The 21,176-nt window shown below is 41.2% G+C and overlaps 1 protein-coding gene across 2 annotated transcripts in view; it reads left to right on the forward strand.

Annotated features, from left to right (window-relative positions):
- Positions 1–21,176, forward strand: part of ralgapa2 (Ral GTPase activating protein catalytic subunit alpha 2) — an 88,761-nt gene extending 67,585 nt beyond the window's left edge. Inside the window, exons 39-41 of one of the 2 annotated variants that reach the window (XM_079458709.1) lie at positions 13,952–14,076; positions 16,969–17,005; positions 18,798–21,176. In XM_079458709.1, coding sequence (XP_079314835.1) covers positions 13,952–14,076; positions 16,969–16,973 — 130 coding nt within the window. In that variant the 3' untranslated portion in view covers positions 16,974–17,005; positions 18,798–21,176. The remainder of the gene's footprint in view (positions 1–13,951; positions 14,077–16,968; positions 17,006–18,797) is intronic. The other variant, XM_079458708.1, reaches the window with a different exon arrangement.

A 21,176-nucleotide genomic window follows, 5' to 3' on the forward strand; every position in this document is an offset into this window, starting at 1 on the left:
ACCAAGGATAAAATCAGAGAAGATCAACAACATGGTCGCTCAATGTAGATCAACAATATGGTCGTTGATACTTTCAGGGCAATTTTTTCCAGCCGATGACTTAAAAAATATTGACAGCCAATCAAAATCAGTTTGAACGTCAGGTGTGTTGTATGTGTTATAACAACACATTTTTACTTTTCAATTTTACGATTATACTTTTTTGTAATTATTTTAATATATGTGAATAAAATGTGTACTAAAGGTATGCAGTAAGTTTCACTGTAGATACAGCTTAACAGATTAACATTTCACTACAGGTTGTTTTATATATAATGGCGTAAACAAAAAATACAAATCTTGAACAATCGAAATCTAAAATCGAATTATCTTTATAGTTATTGCTTTGGTGTGAACATTCTTGAATACACTTAAGACATATATTGGGCTTATATTGGATTGACGTCTATTTCTAAGAAGACTTAATTCAATGAAATATACGTTAAATGGAATGAGATCAGTGTGGAATACTGATGTCTGAATTATAAAATACTTTAACCTTACTGTTGAAATAATATTCCATTCTGAACAGCCTAACACGCACACACACACACACACACTGGAGTAGGGGGGCTCCCATCCACAGGCTTGTCAAGCCCAGCCATGAGTGGAAAGTCAGTTTTGCCCATATGGCATATGGCGCCTCACTGCTGCCTCTTTATATGAAATACTCAAGTATTCTTCCTCCCTCCCTCACCCCCACCCACCCTCTCTCTGTCTCTCTCCAGCACAGAATGACTCATAGCATTAGTCTTCATTCTCTCTCTTTACCCCTCCTGCTGCTCCTGATGCCTGGAACAATGAATAGTCACACACACATGCATTCATGCCCGTAGGGGACTCTCTCTTATGGTAAAGCCAGAACTTAAACACAGGTCAGTAAACAACTCAGTGACAGAATTAAAAGAGCTGGCACAAAACAGGTGGCAGATGTAATAGGTGTGTATACTTCATGTTTATCTGGACTCGGGTCGGCCTGGGCTTTCTTTTCTGCGCATTATAATCATGCTTGGAATCCTCAATAGCTTTTTTAATCAAATTTTCCGTGTGGAGCAGGAAGACTCGTGGGTCATCGAGTCGGGTCTAATTCGATAGGAGTACAGCATGCTACCGGGTCAAACTTCTTGGTGCGTTATCAATGTGAAGCGAAATACACACTCATAGTGTCTTTATTAGCGGTGTTTGCTAAGACAAGATTACTAATACTCCTACACAAGTTGAGAATTGAAGAAATAAGAATTAAACTAGTACCACATTGTTCATGTACATCAGATTTCATGATTTGCTGAGACAAGATGTACTTTTGCTTTTATTAATTATCAGACTAAATATAAATCAATAATAGAATGCCATAGCGACTGCATAGCAACATGCTAAGAAATGTTCACAACATTATAGTAAACGCAAGGAAAGTTATTTTCCTTTTTGTAATATTTTATTTCTTTTATTTTAGTAAAATTTAAGCTGTTTTGTCGTATTTTATTATTATGGATATCGAATGTATAATTTATTGTAAGTATCACATTAATTATTATTACTCCTATTTCCGTTTATTTCAGTTACACATTTAGTTTCTGTTAATAATTTGAGTGCCTCAATTTACACTTATTTCCCTTCATTGCTAGGTCAATATTTTTCATTTTTATTTCTCAAATAATAATTTGCCCTAAATTTGATTTGATTTAAATCAACGTAAATGGTAAATGCTGATAACCCCGTGTCCTGCTAACCCCCTCGAAATTGTTGCACAGCATTTTCTTCAAATCTACGGATAATTGTAGCATAATAGTGTTAAAGAGGATGAGGTTATAAAGAGTAATCGGGTGAATTCTTGAAGGCACAACAGCCGTGTATTTGTCATCAGGACATTTTGTGTTTGCATTGCATAGAGTTTAAATTAGACAGTGTACATTTAAATTTGAAACTCCTCCCATGTAAAAAAAAATACACCAGCACTCCATTAGGCATTCATGCTTGACATCTGTCTATGCCACTATTGTGAATGGAGGGGCCATTGCCAGCTCAGGGTGGGATCCCCGGCGAGTGTGTGTGTGAGAGAGAGAGAGGTAAAGTTACGCAGAGCTTGCTCCTTTATTACTGCTCCCTCAGGAGTGACGGTACTAAAGTGCCTCGTAAGCGTGAGAGCGGCTCCTGTTGGCTCCTGCCCACCCGTTTTTTTTGTTGTTGTTTACTTTGTGGCTGGATGGGAAGCAACCGTGATAGACACAGAATGCAGGTTTTTCGGGAAATGTTCGACAAGGTTGACCTGACCTCCAGCACTGATGATTCAATATGCTTAAAAAAGTAGCATGCTAGTGCATGTTAACATGCCACTCCAATGTGAATGACTTGTTGAAAAGCAGTTGCCCGTAATCAACGTTATCCAAGACAAAAGAAATGTTACTTCCATAATTGGACGTGAAGCGGTCGGCCGATTGTAGTTTGTTGTTGTCTATCGCTTATCCTGTTGGACGGACGTTTGGAACGGCACGCTAATTGTGATTTATGGCCGAGGAGGGGCGGACGAGTGTTAAACCTGCTCGTCTTCTCAGAGTAATTAGCATCCAGCTAGCGCTTCCATCTGTCCGCCCAAGCTCTGTTTAATTAATGAACTTTCTTCTCCTCCCTCCTCAGCCTGCCAACTCCAGGAGAAAGCTGTTAGCCCTCTCAGGTTATCCGAATGGACGCCTCTCCTCGCTCTCTGCCACAATGAGTGCGTTCGCATTGATGAGCTGCGTGTGGCTTTTGTCTCGGGCTCTCTTTGTCTATAGTCTTGTAAAGGGAGTGATAATGAGCAATTCTGGCAAGCTACGACACTTAAGTGCGGGAGCATCTGAACGTACGAGAGACGGCGCGTTTCCAGAGCACAGTGGCTTTGTTTTGTTTGTGTTTTGTTTTTCATTCATTAGAATTAAATTGCCCGCAGCAGCGGAGGCATTCTTCGCGCGATAGCGTCTCTCAAAAGATTTCTTTGGAGCGCTCCCGCGTCTCAAGGCTCGTGTTTGTTTGCGCGCGAGTGCGTGCCGTGATATATGTGCCTACGTGCCTTTGTGTTTGGGTCTTCATGCATGCCTGATTTCCCTCTCGCTAATCGTCATGGTTGTTCTGGACGGGCCCTCATTAAAGGCTGTATCTCATCTGGCTTTTTTTGTCCGCGGCCGTCGCTGATAAGAATACGGCCTCTAGGGCTCTTGTGATATGGAAATCCTCCAATGGTGAGAAAGAGTCTTCAATCGGAGAGTATCAGCAGTGCTCTGATTAGCATTCAATCTCCCTGAGCTCAGTTTTGTGTCTCTCGGCCTGAATGTAGACCGCCGTCCCTTTTTATCCCTTCATATACCACACGTATCCGATTCTTTCCTAAATGTCACTCAAATGTCAGCCGCCATATAACCCGGCAACTATATTCTTCTTCCTGTAATGTTTGGTTTTCGGTCCTTTTTAAAAATAAAAACTTTTCATAAAAAACACTTCATCTTAGATCATTTACTCATCCTCATGTCAGTTTTTTTCCCCCTCAAAACACTAAAGCACACCAAACCGCTGAGACATTCCTCAAAATATCTTCTTTTGTGTTCCTGCGAAGAAAGAGTCATAAATTACAGAATCCTGTTATTTTTGGAGAGCTTTCCTTTTAAATATCACAAGCTAAACACGTTGTTCCATTATCAAGAAAATAATTCCCATCTCAAAAATGGTTTCGATATCTCAAGTTACGTACAATTTTCGGACCCTTCTTCTGACATTTTTTTCCCGCAGTCATCTAGAGCACGCCACAGATGCTGCTCACAGACATTGTTGCAAATAACCCCAAACAGCTCTTTTATATTGGAAATCATTCTTTTGTAACATAATAAAAGCACGCAGAGCTTCACAAGGTTGTTTTATTGCTCGTTCGGGTCAGAACGGTCGATTCTTTAAAGACTAGCGCGCCCTGCTTCCTGGCGGATATCTTTAAAGAGGGAATTAGTTGATTATTTATAAGTTGGCCATTAATACCACTTTAAACAGTTCAAAGGGAACAGACGTCGTCTCCATGAGCTGTCCGCGATTGTTCCGAGCTAAAGGATGTCCTTGTGTTTCCCCATTTGCATGTTCGCACAAAACCGAGTCTCTCCGAAGAGGATAGGCGAGATAAACAAAACAACAACAACAACGAAATAATATGCATCGCGATATTAAAGTGCACGTCGTGCTTTTTTCTGTCGGGGCTTTGATGTGGAAATGGAGCTTGTTTAGGTGCTGAAGTGCAAGAGTGCAGTTTGTTCGGTGAAGAGCTAAGCTCCCCTAATGTTATCACGCTGGATGCCTGCATTTAGAAAATGCAAACCGATGAGCAATCTCGACAAAACGTGCAATTTTTGGATTACATGTTCATTGTAATGCAATGCCATTTTTCAGAACTTCGTTGGACATTTGTCATTCGTGATGCTTTTATTTTGGGTACTTCTTTTGATTTCCAGACATCCAGCGTTGTTAAAGCAGTTAGCGTTTTATTAATCAATAGCTGTTGTCATGTATATTAGTTTTTAATTATTTTTCAGTAGATATTTTGATAATGCTGTTATGATACTGTGACAGCCCTACTCACCTCTATGGCACTGTGTAAGCTGTTTTGAGTTCACAGAAGTGCATCAGGAATTTGTCCTTATTTGACCTCTGACATGTCTCCCATTACGTTGTGTGGATTACAATATTTTCTGTACTGTTGTGCTAATGCTTTGCCAATTCAACTTTCATACTTACTGACGAAATGTAAATCTGTGAAGATTGGCAACCTGGCGTTGCATAAATAGTTGTTTCAGTGTCAAACCTCTGTATTCAACACAAAAAATCCATGTTATAGAGCCGCACATCCATTGTAGTAAATCCACCCAACATTATTTTTTGATAATTCACTGTAAAAATGGATTTAAGGGTATCTAGCGACAATTAAATGTATATCGAAATACCATTTATTTGTTTAAATGAAAACTATTAAGTTGTAAGGTGATGTAAAATGAGTGTATAAATTGATGTCTTGTTATCTCCTTTTACAAAACTATATCAACCATTTATTTAATAACTTTTTCTATATTTACTTAAGATGCTTATTAAAACCTGCTCAAATCGTGCGAAATATAGGCAATCGATTTAACTTGTGTTCCCAGACTTTTGTTCCCCATAAAGCAAAATGTTTTTTTTTGCTATTTACTATAAATGATATGACCATTTACAACTGAAAGAGTAAAAACTGAAACCTAATGTGTGAGCAGGAGATTCTGTGGGATCAGTTTTACTCTATTAAGTATGAGCACAATAAGAAGTGTTACAAATAAAGTAGTGCGCAAAAAATAAGTGTAAAGAAAAATGTATAAACAGAATCCAGATACAGACACAAGATCTGTAGTTTCAAGGCAACACTCAAGAAGTAATTTTCAATATATATCGGTTATGTGGCAAACATTACAGCTCCTCCAGTATCGTATCCAGAGAAGAGTGCTTTTGAAAGCCTTGCTTTCTGAAGCCACCCCAAGTAACGTTCAAAATGTGTCTGCTGTGTTTTCAGCTCTCTTTCTGTGGGTGTTTGGAAAGCACATTGTTTGGTCAGCCCATTTAAGAACCCAGTGTGTGTAGCGAGTGAATGGGATTTGTGCGAGTACACTGGGCCAGTACGGGCCCTTTATTAACCCTGGAGTCACTAGCTAATGTCATTGAAGGAGGACCACCTGGTGTGGAGGACACTGTACAGTCAGCTGCTCCTGAAAGCCTATGAATGCCTCGGACCAGGTGCCGCCTTCCACATCCTGCTTAATTGTTGCCTCGTAATAGTGCGCTTGACTGCTCGGGACGCCTGCAGGCAAGAATTACCCTTCTTTAATACAGAAGTATATCAAATACAAATACCGTCATCGCCAGTTTAGGTAGGTCTATCTATTCCCCTCTTTCCGTCATTGACATATTTATTTATTTATTTGAACTCCTTTATTAATTAATCTGCGGGATACATTACAAGAGGTTCACCGATTCCATCTCGCAGTCCCCGGCCATTCACAAGCCTGTGTTTAGCTAATTATTCAGCACCCGATGCAAATTCGCATGTGAATTAATCTCATTGTTTCGGCGAGGAGGGCTTTATAAACGCTGGAGCTTTTTATCACAAAGAGCCTTGTGTCTGATACAAAAGAGCTCTTCAAAGAACCTGCACTGCCCACCTCCGACTTGAGATGCGTCTGCCTTGATGGCTCCATCTTATTATAACTTCCTTTAAAAGAGCTGCCTGTCACCGATTCCCTTTTATAGTATTAGCTCATTATTAGTGCATCTCATATGGAAGCCTTTAAAGGAGAGTTTTGAACGATGCAGATCGGATACACGCAAGATGGCAGCCTGAGAAAAAAGGTTTGTTGAAGTGACGCTAAGAAATATGAAGAATTTACTGACGTTGGCATCCATCGACCAATGACAACGTTCCGGTCAAGTTGTGCTTTTTTGAAAAATCCAATTTGCTTGCTTTTTTCCAAATCCTCAAAACAGATCGTATGCAGTCATGTTCGTCATACTTCAGACCTGAAATTCAGATGGTCTGCAGATGCGAAGAGCCGCTGAATCATGCACGCATCGTTTTCATCGACAGCTCTCCCGAGATCCACAATACGAGTGCCAACTGTATGACTGCTGTGGATCTTTCAGTATGGAGTAACCTATTAACCTTACCACATTCTCTCTCTCTGTCCCCACAAGCCCTCTTCCTCGACCCGTAGATCGGATCAATAGTTAGAGCGCCGTAGGGAGAGGAACCCTTTGTTTGGCAAGCTCAGGTAGCGCAGAGAAACGGCAGACGTTTGATTTAGACCGCCGTAAATCTGCGCTCAGACGCGGTCGGCATGGCAGCTCTATGTGGGAATCCGCATGGCCAGTGATGTCACGCTCGTAATTCTACGTGGTTGCGTCTCGTTCCGAGATGGATGCTGGAGAGGTGAGATGTGGAGGGTGTGAACGTGCCCCTGGAGGTTCAATTAACCTGTCTTAGATCCACGTCTCCTCAGCTCTAGTCTTTGGGCTTAATTAGCATCGGCTTATAGCGGAAGACCCACACGCACACATATCTTACTGACGCTTTCTGATGGTTCGACTCGCTCTTGTACACACTTGTTCGCTCTTGCACTCTTGATCAGTAATCATCGTGTCTTACTGGGAACAAGCTGACTAATGAGACACCAGGGCCTTGAGCTAATGACAAGCATATCAGCAGCATTGTTTCACTCGTCCCTCTGGATTGCCCTCTCTCCCATCCTCCCCCATCCGTCCCATAATCACCTCACACCTCCTTTGGGCTTTTCCACCGAGACGCGCTTCTCGCCTCCGTCCGGTACCGTGACAACAGGTACACTTACGGCAGTGCCACAGAAAGCCACCAATCAACACCTGCTATCCCACGGGCAGATAGAGCTGACAGTAACTGGCATCAAGTCCATTTGTCAGGAGCAACTCGCACTCTCTTTTTAGCGGTTTTATCTCGCCAGCGGCTGTTTTCAGTTGTGCTTTTCAACACACGTGTTTTTCCATCCCATGAAAGCCCTCGGAAATTGTTCATTAGTTGCAAAAGCGATACTTCAGGGCTTTTTATTGGCCAAGCATTTCCGAGTTAACATTTAAGATTGAGTGTACTTCTGTAAGTGGTGCGTGTTCACAAACAGCGTAATAAGCACGTTATGGGGCTAGCGTTTCTTGCGCTATTCCTCAACCAGTTGGAGAATTTAGATTGAAAACTGTGGTTTTCAGAGTAATGAGTCCGACTTATTTCCTCAAGATTGTGTTTGACATAAAAGCTGCAATCTGCAACCTTTGCCTCTCTATCGCCATCTCTGTGTGAAACATAAAACTGCAGGTTACTTTACGTAACTTATGACATCAAATTGACATTTCCAGCCAAATTTAACCCGAAAGCCCAATTCACAAATCATTATTTGAGCATAGCGCTTTGAATTGGCTTAAGGTTTTGCATTTGATTTTCAAGTTTATTTCATTTAAACAAACGTTGCGGATCAACACACTGTATTGAAATGTAATTATTAGATCTAGTTCAGTCTTGTCGAAAGCAAAACAAAATCCTGTCCTCTTACAGACTCTATCATGGTAATAATGTATACATACGAGTGTAAATGACATTGTGACGATTAGTCAGGGACTGTTGATGTCAGCTTGTTATCTGACTGTCGATGTCGCCACCTAATTAGTGCCCAAATGCAACAAATGCGGAAGGCATCTGCGGAACATTCTATGAATGTCAGCAGTACGCCAGCTTGGAGAATGTCCCAAAAGCAGCGGGGCTATTTTCCTAACCAGCCAATTATCCTCTTCCCCACTAGACGGCAAGGTCAATGTGATTGGTCGAGGTTAATGGCTGGTGCTTGGCTGGAGTGGAGGTTGAGCATGCATGGTCACTCTCCGGTTCTTCAACTTTTTCGTCCTCATATAAGAGCCCATTCAGAGGCCAAATAAGAGACGTGTATTGTTAACCTCTATAATTGCTGCGTTGAAATGATGGAAATTTGCATCTGTGCTCGAAACTTTAAAGGCTTGATCTTACACATTTGTGTCCATTATTATCATATGGCCTTAGTAAGGGTTTGTTAAAATAACATGTGATCGCAGCGTGAGGAAGATCCCTGTTTTGTTGTTTTTCACGACGCGATTGTTGTAGCCAAACAATTTCACAATATCAAAATTATGCTTTTGAAGTAATGCAATCATTCCATTTGTTTTATTTTGTGCTCTCTTACATTGTATTATACTATATAGCATTTGGTTCTGTAATCATTAAGGGCGTCACAGTATCTCAATAATTCTCAATGCTGCTATATTGTAACAATCAACTTCAATTTCAATTTATATAGCGCTTTTTATAAAATATAAAATTTTCATTATTACAAAGCATCATTACATGAAAACATGTTGATTATAAGCAATACATAAAATTTATAAAATACAAAAGGTATCAAGAGAAAAGTGAATGGACATATATACACATACACACACATGCACAGACACAAAACCCATATGCTTGCCGGCACACACAGAACATAACTTAACATAACACACATACATGCACACAGACACACGCGCACAGAGACAGCCGAGAAAAACAGGTAATATATTATGCAGACTATAAATTCTTACATGGGTAGTAATATTTCATGCAAAATGTTACATTTAAAATAATATTAACAAGTAGAAAATTCTAAAGCCAGTGTGCAAACAGTGGTGAGGAACCCCAAAAAACCTCATCAGATCCCAGTCCCAGCCAGGGGAACCAGTTCTCCTCTGGCACTACTGCTGCATCTCTCTAGTTGTGCAGCTCGACATTGCTTGCACAATTCGGCTAAATAAACCAAAAAATCTATAAAAGAGGAAGGCAGAAAACATGGAAGTCTGCGTGACAAAACATTCAAAAATCGCACTTCTGCATTTGTTTGATTTATCATACCAGGCAAAAGTATTTTTGTGGCGCTCAACAGCACGACAACAAAGATTCAATCGTACGCTTCAATACGAGAAAGACAAAGGCACTTAAATGAAAGATGTTCATCATTGTGACTTTCCGGTGTCAGGCCCTGCAGTGCGGTCCTCTCTCCTCAGGCTACAGCTCTAGGCTCCTTATGTTTCAATTACAGTCTCCGCCTCTGACCAGACCTGGCCTTTCTTCCAGCTTAACCAGACTCAGCAGTGCAAGGCCTCAACCTTCTGTCTGCTAATTGACTCCTGCGTTGCTAATAAAGCATTAAACCCAACTGTCAGACCTCTGCCTCCACCTCAGGCCTCTGGGTTACTCCGTCCATCTGTGTTCTCTTCACCTCGTCTCATCCAAATCTGTGTGCAAATCTGTGTTTACGCACAAATTATAAAAAAAAGAGTTGAGATTGTCAGTGAAGCAGAAGGATGGGTCACACTGCGAGGTTATAGTGTACTACAACTATTAAAACATTTCGAGTCCAATAAAATATAGGCCAAAATATTGTTTTTGAAACTTAAATGGAAAGTAGAAATGTGTAATAAAAGAGTAATAAACTGAGATCAGTTTGAGACTCTAAAATGTTTATAAAAACTAAGCTTAAACTGAAATGAAAAGAAAAGTAATTTTAATATAATATTAACATAAATGAGAAAATAACAAAAATAGGCTTAAGCACAATGGCTGCGTTGCATGTTTTTTAAGGCTGAACTTTAACTCTTTCCCCACCACTCAATTTTCCATTTATGACACAACCTTGTAGTTTTTATACTGATACACAACAAATGCTGGAAAGGAAAGAGTTGTTGGTTGTCAGTTATTCACCTCTTGATTAGACTCCTTCCGTGCCATTTATTTCTGATATGAAATATGACATCTACTTTAATATTCAATATGACAATATGATCTTCATAACTCTTCTTTGCTGTTCGCCCGCATTATCTGCTGCTCTATGAACATGTTAATGTCCGATTTATGCCTTTTGCCAAACTGCCATTGTGACCCAGTCATTGGTGTGTTATATCCAGGCTGAGGTGTCCTGCGGGGTGAGATCTTTTGTTGTGTGGACAAAGGGGAGGGGTTTTAGGGTGGGCTGGGTTCAGAAGGCGGTCCCGGGGGTCCGGGGCCTGAGCTGACTGCTAATGAGAAGCCATCTGAGGCCCTTCCAGTCCCCGTGCACCTTGAACATGGCCACTACCGCCACCTGACCTTGGCTTTGATCTGCGAAAGTGTTTGACCTCTCAATTCCCCACCGGCCACCCCTTGCCATCTGGACAACAGCACACATACTCTTCACACCCTCTCATAGATATCAGAAAAAAGCAATTGTTTCATGGTGGCTAATTGGGTAGCATTCGGGTACAATAGCGTATAAACCCATTAGAATGATTTTACTGTAATTTTATTCAAGTTGTTAAGTATACACACAACAGTTGAAGTTTGTGCGACTGTGTTGTGCTCGTCCATTCTGGTCGAAGACCCAGTTGAATGAATTGTTTTGGACTCTTCTTGAATACTCAATGAGTCTGTACGGTCCCCGGGGCCTTTAATGCCTCGCCTTTGTCACCTGGTGCACCGCGGGGCGGAAAAGTGGCTGCCAAGAGAGTGGAAAAAAGCATTTTCTGCAAAATAATTTCAAGTACGCTTTTCCTCAAAGTGGATTTTCAAAGCCTCTTTTTCTCCGTCTAGCCTAACCACGCTATTGTGCGTTTTGTTTACATGATTTTTTTCTTTGTCCATTTCTCCCATCGCTCTGACCTGTGCTTGAATGAGGTCATCGTTTTATTTTACATGGGGGTTAGAGGAGGGAGTTAAACTTGCCCTTTTGACATCACGTCCTTCTCTTCACGCAGATGACGTTTTTGGAAATTCCCACCTCAACACTTTGCTGCGTTTCTACCTGAGAGGAGAGTTTTTATATCGCAGGTGCTGAAATGGTGACTTAAATTACATTCACATTGGGAAATCCCTGAGCTTCTGTTCGCTTACTCGTCCAGGTCTCGTGCAGGTTCAATAAAGAATCTCTCATGTTTGTTTTCCTCTCAGCACAGCCGTTGTGGTTTGCTGGAGCGGCGTCCTGTGAGCGACCTCTGCCCGTGCAAACATTCCGAGCTCAATGTTTCGATATAGCCGCCGGCCTGATTCACCGATTGTTACCCGCTAACCTGCGTCACCGTTCTCTGTTTTATTAAATTAATCCACGACATCTGTGAACCCTTCTCATTCAGCGGAACAACCTGTGCCACAACAATTAGAGCTTCAGAGAAACCTGAAACGGAGATGTTAGATAAGGGCGACCAGCAATTGAGTTGGCCGCCAGATTGCCAGTCAAAGTGTGATTGTTTTTATACTCGAGTATGGTTGTATCTGGACATTCGCTTCCATTTGTCTTAGTACAAAGCTTGTTTACGAGTGAAAAGCCAAATTCAAAGTGTGTGTTTGAATGTGTGTTCAGAACTGACGGTCGTCAATGAATCTGCGGTACGATGTGTTGTATGGGATGAGCGCTGTGTAAATGTGTTAAGATGGAAGGTTAGTGTCTTTTTTTTCTCCTCGGGAAGAGAGAGTGCAGGTTGGCAGCGGTGACTGCGGCTGCGGTCAATATTTGTTTTAGGAATCTCAATAGCCGAGCCACGCTTAAGTCATCTGCATCTCTGATAATGGAACGCCATATGGCTCTGTTGACCTAGTGGGATCAGGCTTATTATCCCTTATTCTCATCCCCCCCCCACACCGTTGCCTCCCTTCCTCTAGTACATACACTTTCCTGTACACCTATTACCTTTTTCTCTTTACGTTGACCGTGGACAGTTTGTTTTCATTACATTTTACCAGTTTTCTGCTTTGTGCGCTTTTCCCTGCGAACTGTGACCCTGTTTCCATAGTAGCAAGGCCTGATTTAGAGATCCCTGAGAGCAAACGAGGCGGGGCGGAACACCGTGTGTCGCCGAGCGGCTGTTGCAACTGATGCCCTGATCGTTTTTATTGCGAGGCTAGGCCGTAACGGTCGTGTAAAAACTGCGTGTTTTAAGCAAAAAAAGCGTCCAGATTGCTCCCTCCTCATGTGAAGCCTGCAGGCTCAGGTGCTTGTCAGTGCTGGGTTCAGACGGACCTTTACAACAATTTGTCACGGTTGCCTCGGCCCCTGCTGCGCCGGCACGTGCAGCGCGCACACACGCCGGAGTGCAAAGGCCTTGGCAACAGCCTAGCGCCTGGCGGAATAAGCAGCTTTCCTAATGAGATGGGAATGGCATCAGTGGGGACCTCCAGAATTTCAGCCCTGGAACGCCCCTGCCTTCACTGCACAAGCTATTCATTAGACATCGGAGTGTGCGCTCGTCCCTTTATACATATAAATACAGCCGTACAGGCAGATTGTACACGTGTATTGGTTATTAGGCACGAGTTGGTGTGCGGAGGCAGAAACACCTGCTCCTGGGTTTGTTTGGATGGTTGACGGACTGGAGCTCTGTAACTGAACAGGTCACGCTCGACATGTGTGTAATGACTCTAGAGCCGAAGACTTCACGAGTCTGACGGAAGATGGGATTCATCTGCCGTACAACCCGTGCTCACGTACAGTCTTATTTACTGTAAAAAAAACAAAGTGGGATAGGATCAATCCCGCAAACTGTGCCCAGACCTCGATTTCTTTGGCTGCTCTTGAAAGCACAAGAGGTCTTTATATGTTTGTATGGAAATTAACAATAAATGTTTCATAAGTCACTCGTCATCATGTTGTTCCAAATCAGTTTCTTTATTCAAAAGGAATACAGAAAAAACAGTGACCAATGACGAATGTTTCCGTGAGAGAAAGTAATAAGCTTTGACCAGTCTGAGCGAGCTTAGACAACAAATGACATGAAATAAATGTTTGGATAAAACAAATTCCCTTTCCATTGTCGCTGGGTATGATTTTGTTACACATGATGCTGTATAGGATATTCAGGACTGATGCCTTATTATGAATTCAACTTCCATTTAAGGTTTTAAGAAGAAAAAGCATTTAAAAAAACTTTTATACTCTTTTTCTATGTTTTTATGGAAACACCAAATCATCTCTGGTCGTCAGAAGTTTTCATCTTGCAAATTCTGTATGGTAAATATAATAAAGTCCATACGGTTTGATCAAATAGTAAAGATTGACATTGTGATTCAGCTCAGTGTTTTGTTGGTTATATATTGTTGTACTGTTCAAAATCTAAAAAAAATTAGTTTACATCTTGTCAAATAGTTTCTTCAATAATGAGTACATTATTTCAATGAGATGAGAATGGCATACTTCATTAATGAGTTCACATTTTCTCTTTACAATGATTTTTCTGTGTTCCCTCTGTCGTTCTATCTAGCCAGGTATTTTTGACCCCTGTGTTTATTTCTTGTGTTGTCAATCACATTTTCCTTGATGGCCTTTCTCAGTTATGAAGAGAGGGCTCTTTACCTGGAAGCCATCATTCAGAATCATAAGGAGAACATGACCTTTGAGGACTTTGCTGCCCAGGTCTTCTCGCCCTCTCCCAGCTACTGGCCATCAGCAGGTGCAGGTGAGAACCCGTCTGTCTGCATCTTATCACATTCTTCTGCTTCTTACCACACAGTCTCTTCATTTTTGTCTCTTTCATTCCTTTCTGTAAACATACTTTAAATTCTCAGCATTGGCGTATAGCAACTATAGTTTGATCACTTCCTCCAAGTGATAAAACCGGTGAACCAATGGTAGTAAGAAGTGTCATTTCAGTGGTATTGAATGAAAAACAGACCTTTGAGTTGGTGGTTATTTATTGAGTTGTCGAGGGGATTATGCTGTTAAGAGAGCACTTGTCTACATGAAATCATGGGGTGAAAGAAACGCATCCCTACACGGGTCATCTGGATCTGAACGCTACATTTTATGACAGCAAACACAAAATCAATATGGCCTGTGATCCTTATTCATTCGGAGGAAGAAAACAGGGGTGTGTGATGCAGTACATCATGCTGAAAACACACTGCATTACAGCTTTATGAATCATGGGTTTTCTGGTGATGTCCATGCTCGTATAAGTATTAACCGTTTCCTCGGACGCGTGTGCAGGGACTCCAAATAACTTCCGGTCTGTGTTTGGCTAGTGTCTAGTAATACGACCATTTATATTTTATTGTATAATAACTGTATTAAATAAACGATTTGTTGAATTTAGTTGTATGTTCATTTAATTAAATAAACAATTTGTTCCAGTAGGTCGGTCGAATTTAAAGAAACTTTATGGTACATGGACATCTAGTGGTTGAGCTTGGTATCAGAGTCTAAATAAAAAAATATTGGAGAGACAAGTTTAGCCAAATTGCGGTTCTTCTCGGTTTCTTTGCCTTGCTATCAGGAATGACCTATAGGTGCTCCATTGTTTGTGAATGTGTACCGGAAGTTAAGGACAGTCCACGAACGCGTGCATGCAGAGTAACGTTTGTTTATGTTGTTGCTTTGACACCGTCTATAGTCCCCCTAAAAAAGGCAATTCTTTTTATTTACTCGCCCTCATGTTTTTAAAACCTTACTAATTGGGTTTCATGTATTTTTATTTCAGTATTGTAAATACAAATGGCACAAGTATTTTACGGATGTAATTTCCAGGCTTTAGAATGTTATATGAATTATAAAATCCTAAAAATAAATAGGTTTTTTTTGCTGAAGTATATGCTATAGTGATAACACAGCCTTATTTAAACCTAACATTCCCTAACTCTTTTGTTTAGTTTTTGTGTAAGTTATACATACGATCTTGTTTTTATTTTCTTTCTTTTGTGAAAATATGGACAGCAATAGTGGGAGATGCATCATACAGTACACAATCCTAAAATGATTGAGTCAAAGCTTCAACCGTTTTGATTTCTAAAGCGACACCCATTTTATTTCCTTGAGGGGCGTTGAAAATCACTATGGTGACCTCTTTGGACCTGTCACAAAGCTGCATACTAAACAGCTCAAGGACACGCCCACTCCGAGAGAGAGAGAGAGAGAGAGAGAGAGGGAGAATGACCCCATTAAACACATCAAACTCTATTTCTTTTGCATCTCCCTCGATTTCTTGTTGTTCAACCTTCAAACACATCAAATGTTTTTCGCCAATTATCCAGATCGGTTTGTTCTCATGATTTTCTCATGTTCATACTTTCATTTGCTTAACCCGAGTTGTCGTGCCTGTTCTCCTGTGTTGTTTTCTGCAACGCAAAATGAAACATCACGTGAAAAGTAGTTACTTACCATAAATAAATAGGTTTAATTATATATAGTATAACGTATATTATTCTTACCGAGTGAACGCTAGTCTGTCACAGGAGAGTCTCGCCTGTCAATAGAGAACAATTGAATTGAAGAGACGGATGAGATCTTAATAACCATTTACCTTTAAGTGACTACATTTTCTATTGGAAGAAATGGACCTTTGCTACCTTCAAAGCACAATACATGCACATATTTACGACTCTTGATACTTCCTGTTGCCTAAAATGATATAAAAGCTCACTCAATGGCTTATATGTAAAACTCAAACATCCCAAATGTTTGATAAGACCACACAGACTGCAGAAGAAGAGGTTTTAGCTGTTGTGTGTTTTTGGGGGTGTGTGACGCTGCTCCGTGTTTCATCCTCATCTCACCCATGACAGCGGGCAGGCGTTGGCCAGGGATGGTTTGGGACATGGATTACCACTGGGCCAAGCTGGACTGTAAGACTTTTCTGCCTGCTTCCTCCATTAGGCATGTGGCCCTACACATATGTCACCAATCCCACCCCCATTTTTCAGATAACCTGCATGTCCATCCCTTAAAAGTGAATTGAGCTCACATTCAGTCTTGATTTCTTGTCACCCCAGCACATCATTGTTTTTGAGTTAAACAGTGAGTTGAACCTCAGATATAATGCATGTGCTGCGGGTCAGGTGAGCTACATCAGCAGATTTCATTAATGGTCACTTCACCATACAAATAGCATCACGTGATGTGCACAAAAGTTTTAATAACACTGCAAAGAAATCATTTTCACGTCTTGTCCAGTATAGACATCAGATTTTTCAAAAAACAACTGCGCCTAGAGTCTCTCTGGTGCGGACGACTGATGTTATAGCTGCCCAAGTTTAATGAGCATAGCTTTCTGAAAAGAGTCGCGTTCAATGTGGTTTTGCCTTCACGTCCCACCGTTTTCCCCCCTGTTCAAGACATTCAGTGTTCTTTCATTCCTGAATGACACAAAGAGCAGAAGTAGGACAGTCTGAATGGGCACTCACTTTCCATGTGTTATTTGTGTATTTTAACATTCTTTCATCTTGTACTCATCGGGAGTGATAACTAACACACACATTTTCACTCTCTCTCTCTCTCTTTACACATATACACGCACAGTTTTTCCATGATGGTGCGATCTTACGAGTTCCTCTATTGTCTTCTCTCCCCCCTGTAGATTAAATGTGTTACAGGTGTCAATACAGTAACCGAAGGTAAGAGTCTGGGGCCGCACAGAAGCCCCTCCCCTCCTCCCCCGGCTCGTCTCCTCATCTTTCCCCTTTTTATTTTCACTAATGATCGGCGCGCGCTCGCAGCTTTTAAAGGAACACGGAGCGGCGGCGCTGGGGCTGGCTGATCTGAGCACTCTCGGAGCGGCGGCATGAATGAATGAACGAGTCTCCGTCCTCTCCTGCATGTCTCTGCTTTATTCCCTCTCTCTGTTTTCCACTCTTTTCTCCTGTTGCTTTGTCTTTCGGCGTGTGTCTGTTTGCCTGAGGCCGCATCTGACACTAACACCTGCCCTACTGGAAAATGTCTTTGTCACTTACGCCTTTTGTTCCGATTGCTGCAGGCAGCCAATGGGAATGAGGTTACCTTACATAATGCTTACTTTATAAACAAGTTAACGTATGTTTTTATAAGGGGCCAAATAGGAAATAATTGTAGACATTTGGAATATGTAGTTGGTTATATACTGTAGGAGATATTTGAATACGTCTTTATATCACATGTTTGCCAGTCAAAAGTTTGGACACGTGGAATTTTCTTTGTAATCTTTTGATGTAAAAGATTCTATTTAAAAGTTGTTTGTAGAGAAATTGTGCTTTTTAAATGATTATATATTTGTATCTAATATTTTAATTTAAAAAAATCATTTTTAAAAAGTGCCCAGCACACATTTTCAAAGCGGTTAGAGAACCAAATCTCAAATATAAGATTTTGTTTATATTGTAAACACCTTGTAACACATTTTCTTATAAACACGCTATGTTTCAAATTTTATTGTGCTATTATTATAAAATGTGGAGAAGTGTTCAATCGTTTGACTGGTGGATAGCCAAATCAATAGTTCTCGCTCCACTTTGCTATTTCCAACTTAAATATATTTCTGAATTTTTGTTTAAAATGTGATTATTGTAAAGTGTTAAAATAAGAAACAGTTATGCGTGCTTTATCTAGTTATTTTATGTTTGGCCTCCTATAATGGTTATCTAGTTTTTCTTCTCACACTTTCACACGACAAACACATTGTCCTCTCCATGATTTTCGAGGGCACTTTATGGGTAAAGATAAACTCTGGGTGCTTGCATGTTTGGTTTGATTCACACACCTCACCAATCTGAGTTCAATCTGATGTTCATAGTGCTTCTAAGACAAGCGTAAGACCGGGAGATATAACTGTGATCAATAACTGGCAGACGTCCCCCACATAACTCTCTGTCACTGTGGGTAAGTGTGGATCCTCTCTGCCGGCATCTCAGGCCATCCCGAGATGTGTGCGGTGGTCTCTACGGACGTTTACACCTCCCATTTTCCTTTCACATGCTGAGACTCCTCCCCCTCTTTCAAAGAAGCCCTGGAGTGGAGGTCCTCTCCAATGAGCGCATGTTCCCCGCACCATCTGCTCGCGGAAACTTGAGACGCCCGTAAAAAAAAAACACAGAAAACGGTCGAAGAAGAAAGAAAGAAAATAGCCAGGCAGATGCCATCTTGACAAAGCAGGAAGCTTGTTTAATTTAGATGCTTTCTAGAGTGTCGCACATCCATAGTTCGCATTTGCTCTTCACATCACAACATCTGAATAAGTACAGCAACAACCTTCACGACCGATTATAATAATAACGACTCATTTCCAGTTGAAGGAGTTAGACGTGATTGATATTTCTTGAGTGTCGTTCACATCCGCCTCTGTCTGAGCCAGTAATGGCATGCTGTTAGTTTTAAAGGCATCATATTGAAAGCATCGTCGCTCCTTGTGTAATATCTTCGCTTCTCATTCGCCAGGTTCCCTCAGCTACAGCACAAGCGCCGACCTCAGCGTTACTGTGACCGACTCCGGCGACCAGGTCTCGCCCACCATGCCACGCGCCTCCAAGAACAGGGTTTCCGGGAAGATCCGCCGCTCGGCCAGCGCCATCAGCAAGTCCTCCAACTGAACGCTTCGGACTGCAATGTCATTCAGCTGTGTGGATGAATGTATTCGTGAACTGATTTTATTTTTGGTTTTCTTTCTGAGTAGCACTGAAAGACGCAACCGTCACTCGCAATAATGCATCGTAATGCATCACCAGTCACGTTGAAAGATTCAAAGTCAACCAAGAAAATCACTGTTTTTTGACTGCAATGCCGCGTCTAACTTAATTATGTGGAAATCTTTTTACAAAATCGAGGCTTTGGCTAGTTTTCCTCAACCTTTTAAATACTCTGACAAGCTTTTTTAATGTTTTCCAGGTTTGGTGTATAGGAATGCGGAATAAAATAAATGACTTAGTGTGGAACACTGAAAACTGGACCAATGACAGCGAGTGCACTGAATGTCCGTACCAGCACTGAAATGTTCGTTCAAACAGAATACTGAACATCTTGAAGACGCAATTCAGACAAGGTTTTTCAGTATTCTCACGCGTTAACCACGAAAAGTTTATTAATACTAATGTGTAAACGGAGCGGACAATCAGTGACATCTTTCAAACTACAGTAGGATGCAATGAAATCGTTGTTTTTTGTTATGAAATTCTTTTAAACGACTCATTTGATTGTTTGACGGACATTCATCGATCGGATTGTGTTCTCGTGCAAATCTACTCTAACATTCCAATGTTTTTCTACGTGTTTTTGCACTCGGCCAGTGGCGCAGATCGATGTTTCATTTCTTCCCTCGGTGATCAGATGTACATTGCTTTGCGTTTCAGTTAATAATATATATTTGTTTCGTGTGTATATACGGGAGAATGTTTTCCATGGTAATGTGATGTACACCTGACTCAATGGAGATGAAGATTCCGGCAGAGCCTCAGGTAAACCTGAACTCAATGCACTGTGTGTGCACAGGGAGCTGTAAACGGCGCCTGTGTAATACTCGTCCATACTGGAGCGTGATTGCGTTGTTTTTTGTTTTGTACTGTTTTCCGCAACTTTAATTGTTCCGGCATCTTTTCCCTGCGAGCTGCTCTGTTTTGTGTGATCCTTACATTTCAGAGGAGTAAATTGAAGGAGATTGTCTGTGTTTGGTAAGAGGCGCTTGTGTTGATTAGATGCTGGATAGGGGTTCTTTTCCACCTGCTTCCTCTGAATCCCGCGTGCCTCTCCGAGTGCCCTTTACCGTACCAGCAGCATGCCAGCGCTTCTCTCTCCGGCTCCCCCCGCTCGCCTACGCCCCGCCCTCTGTTTCCGTAGAGACCCATCCAGGTTGCCATGGATGCCAGGTGTTGCACACGCTCCACCCGAGCTGCAACAGGACACACACTACTTCGCCTTACCTGTACACTTTTCTCTTTGTTGTCTTGTGTTGCCTGTTTGTTTGTTCGGATAACATAGGAGTCGTCATCTCTGAATGAAAAACGTTGGACGATCGTATGCAAATCGATCGACAGCTCGAATCCGAGCCACTACTATGATTTGAAACGGCCCGTCTGTTTTGGGGTTCAGCCTGCTGACGTGGCGCTCGCCGGCGACGTGTCTTACTGCACATGGCCTGATTCAATTTGAATGATAACGTTCATCGTAGACTTTGCCGTTAGCCTTGTATATTGTGTGTCGGGATTTTCTTTGTTTGTTTGGGTTTTTTTCTGAATGCTACGAATTCTGAAGGATATAAATATATTAATGCCTGTAATATAATCTTTGTAAAAGACCTCGAGGAAGCTTGAAGAGTTCATTCTGACTTGTTAACATATCAGACTGTTTTTAATAGACAAATGCAATTACTTTATCTTTACTAGAAATGTGAAGAATTTGAAACATTTAATTAAATCGATTTGAAATCATGTTTATATGCATTGTGTGCGTGTGTTTCATTCATGTCTTTGCAAAAATCTCTGTTGGGTTTGTTGATGGGCATGAAGAGTACGGAGGTGTTAAGTGAATGTAGAAGGTGGAGGTAAAATAATCTGGATTGGAGTCCGTTTGATGAAATGTTTGAGTTCATATTGAGATCTTAAATAATATTGTCTGAAAACTGACAGACACATTTGTCCGATTTCTGACTTTCTCAGGAGAAAGACCTGAGACGCAGATGAGACTAATTTAATCCCATGATAGAGATCTGTGATTTTGCTTTCTTATGGTAAGCAGTGTTTTCTAATTCTTCTACAATTATCATTTTTACGACATTAGATTTACAAACCACATGGAATTACAATAAAATGTGAAACTATGATTGCC

This window comes from Barbatula barbatula (assembly GCF_947034865.1).
Source record: "Barbatula barbatula genome assembly, chromosome: 6".
NCBI classification, from domain to species: domain Eukaryota; kingdom Metazoa; phylum Chordata; class Actinopteri; order Cypriniformes; family Nemacheilidae; genus Barbatula; species Barbatula barbatula.